Below are 2,591 nucleotides of genomic sequence, written 5' to 3'. Positions count from 1 at the left end.
ATGGTGTGTCGAATATATACCGCTCCCGAAATGACTTAGATGAATAATTCCGAAGCAATTTAAAATTTCCTCTGGGTGGTAAGCCCAATGGCAATTCCAGTTCTTACGGAAATTTCGCTACGTTCAAATAATTAAATTAAAAGGTCAACCAGGACGTTCCAAGTGTTTCGGTTTACCGGGTTTGGCCGGAGCGATTACACCAAAGTTCAAAATAATCCTACCAGCTTTAACGCGTTTTACAAAACTGAGGGCATAAGAGTGTATATTTCCAGTCGGGTTGCTGAAAATCTATTTATTTTTTTTGAGTGGTGCCGTAAGCCATAGAAAGTTGAAAATCACTGGTATAGCCATGTCGTGTGGCAAGGTACGGGGGGTGCTTCCCCACATTCGCCGTCCGAGTCACGTCCACGCCGATTGGCAAACAAAAACGCGACGTCGCGAGATAAGAAAGGCATGAGGTAAGCGCTCGAAACGCCAAAGATTACTCGACATAAATATAGCGAGCGAAATCTCGACGCACTTGCGCCAGCAGCCGCGATAGCCTATCGCCGCCACGCGCGTTCGCCTTCGCGGCCGTTGAAAAAGGAAAAAAGGCGCGGTTTCGGCGACGTATATAAGGCTGCGGAGAGCTGAGTGTAGCATCAAATCACAGAAGCATCGGCTAAAGACACAGGATTTACCTTGAGAGTATATATCGTTCGAAGTAGCAGACCTTACAAAAGAGATGCAGACACAAAGATGCAACCGACTTTTGGCCATCGCCTTTCTGGCAGCTTGTTGCTTGGCGATCTGCTGCGAAGCGTCCGAAGCTAAACGCGAAAAAGACAAAAACGGAGGACTGCTTAAAAGGTAAATTAAATAATTTTGTTAACTGCATTATATCGAAACATTTTTAGAGATAAATTCAACCAAATTCTAAATGAAATATATTATATTTTAACCCATCTGTATCTTGAATTAAATGCCAATTTAAAGTTTGCAAATCTCAAGCAAAATATAGCGGAATCTTCAACTCAATTTGACGTTAACGTTTTCTATTTTGATTTTGCAGAAATCGTCCCTTTGATATATGTATTAAAGCGTTCTATCAGCATTTTAAACAATTTTTCTTTTTTCTAAAGGTTCAAACGTTTCTCTGGCTTCATAATCAAACGCAAGTGTCACTACCGTCTGCGCGCCAAGTGCTACGTGCTCGCCTATCGCTGTCACGCGTCAGTGCTCACCAAGAGGAGCGTGTCCTCTTGGGAGGAGTTCGCCACATCCTCCTCAGAGAAGGAGCTCTCGCGCCGGAGGAGGTCCGGAGTTTGGCTGAAGAGAAGAAAGTCACGTGCCTCCTGCGCAAGATGCAGTGCAAGGTGCTGGTAAATTCCTCTTAAAGTCACGTAACGCCTTAAAGGTGAAAAAAAATTGGGAAGAGATGATTGTCAAGTGGAGAGTTTCGGAGGAGAAGCCCGCTCATGTATAGGAGTGTTATTTATTTTGATTGCGTTGAAAACTGTGCCTCAATCTTTTCCACCGTGCGTCAGAGTCCGGTTGCAGGCCGATCTTGTTTGGCGTCAACACTGGTACCATCTCCCGCAACGCACTAGTGGCAGATCTTTCGGCCTCGTTTTTTGGGGCGCGGCTGTGCAAAGAATCGCAACACAGACTATTTGCTGTTTCGGGGTCGGAGCGCCGCCGCAAAACGCACAAGAGAGCAGTCGAGCGGACGATCGCGGCTTGAGATAGGGCCGCGAAAATGATCGCGCCCTTCCTGGCGTTGGCACAAAGATGCCACTGTTGGAGCAGCTTGTTGCCATTTGCCGTCTCGAGCAAAGCACGGCGTGATTCACATCTGCAGACCTTTCGGGCAGAGTTTGTTCGAAGCTGTTTTGGCAACGCTGCGAGTTAACCTGAATTCAAGCGAACTTTGGTCATCCGGGGTCGTAGCTGTCTTTCTTGTTCTTACCTTCAAGTCTATTTCAGGACGTTTTGGAACTTGCTGCCAATCTTGCTCCGTTTACTGTCCATTGAGCTTTTCTGTATTTTCCGCTATTTTTTCTTTTGTTGTTCAACTGTGTTTCGCGCTGAGTTTCTTGTCATTTGTTTTCGTTTTTTATATCTCGTCATGTTCCACGTGAAAACGCGATTTTTATTGTTTTTCTGAACTTTTCTGGAATAAATTATATTGAAAGGAATTTACTATAGACTGGTCTACTATTTTATAAACCTGAATGTAATAAGTACAGGCGAAAGGAGGCATATAGCAACTTTAACCACCCCCCCCCCCCAAAAAAAAAAAAAAATTATGCGTTTGATTAAAATAAAAGCGATTCAATCATTAAATATAAGTGTGCCAAACATCGTTCTAATCTTAATCTTGATTATACCAATACACTTTATTTGCTCAAGCACGATCTTACGTGTTCTAATGCAGCTTAATTTTCAATGTATGAAATTTCTAGAACAATGATCTAAAAACTAAGAACCTATTTAGGTATTAAAAAAAATCTAAAGCAATGATGCAATAAGTTTTCTTCAAATTAATTTGTGTTATTAGGCATAAGACACTCTAACGACATATGAGATTCCATGTCGCAGTCTGTTTTACC

The 2,591-nt window shown here is 42.9% G+C and overlaps 1 protein-coding gene across 1 annotated transcript; it reads left to right on the top strand.

Annotated features, from left to right (window-relative positions):
* The first annotated feature begins 665 nt into the window (after positions 1-665).
* LOC146163362 (uncharacterized) lies at positions 666-2,120 on the top strand. The gene is made up of 2 exons (XM_083382643.1): positions 666-849; positions 1,122-2,120. Exons 1-2 carry the CDS (start codon positions 725-727, stop codon positions 1,363-1,365), a joined length of 369 nt encoding a protein of 122 aa, XP_083238769.1. The 5' UTR covers positions 666-724; the 3' UTR covers positions 1,366-2,120.
* The last annotated feature ends 471 nt before the right edge of the window (positions 2,121-2,591 follow it).

Source organism: Ascidiella aspersa, chromosome 2 (assembly GCF_963924565.1).
Source record: "Ascidiella aspersa chromosome 2, kaAscAspe10.2, whole genome shotgun sequence".
Classification (NCBI taxonomy): Eukaryota; Metazoa; Chordata; class Ascidiacea; order Phlebobranchia; family Ascidiidae; genus Ascidiella; species Ascidiella aspersa.
This window is presented reverse-complemented; position numbering and strand designations above follow the sequence as displayed.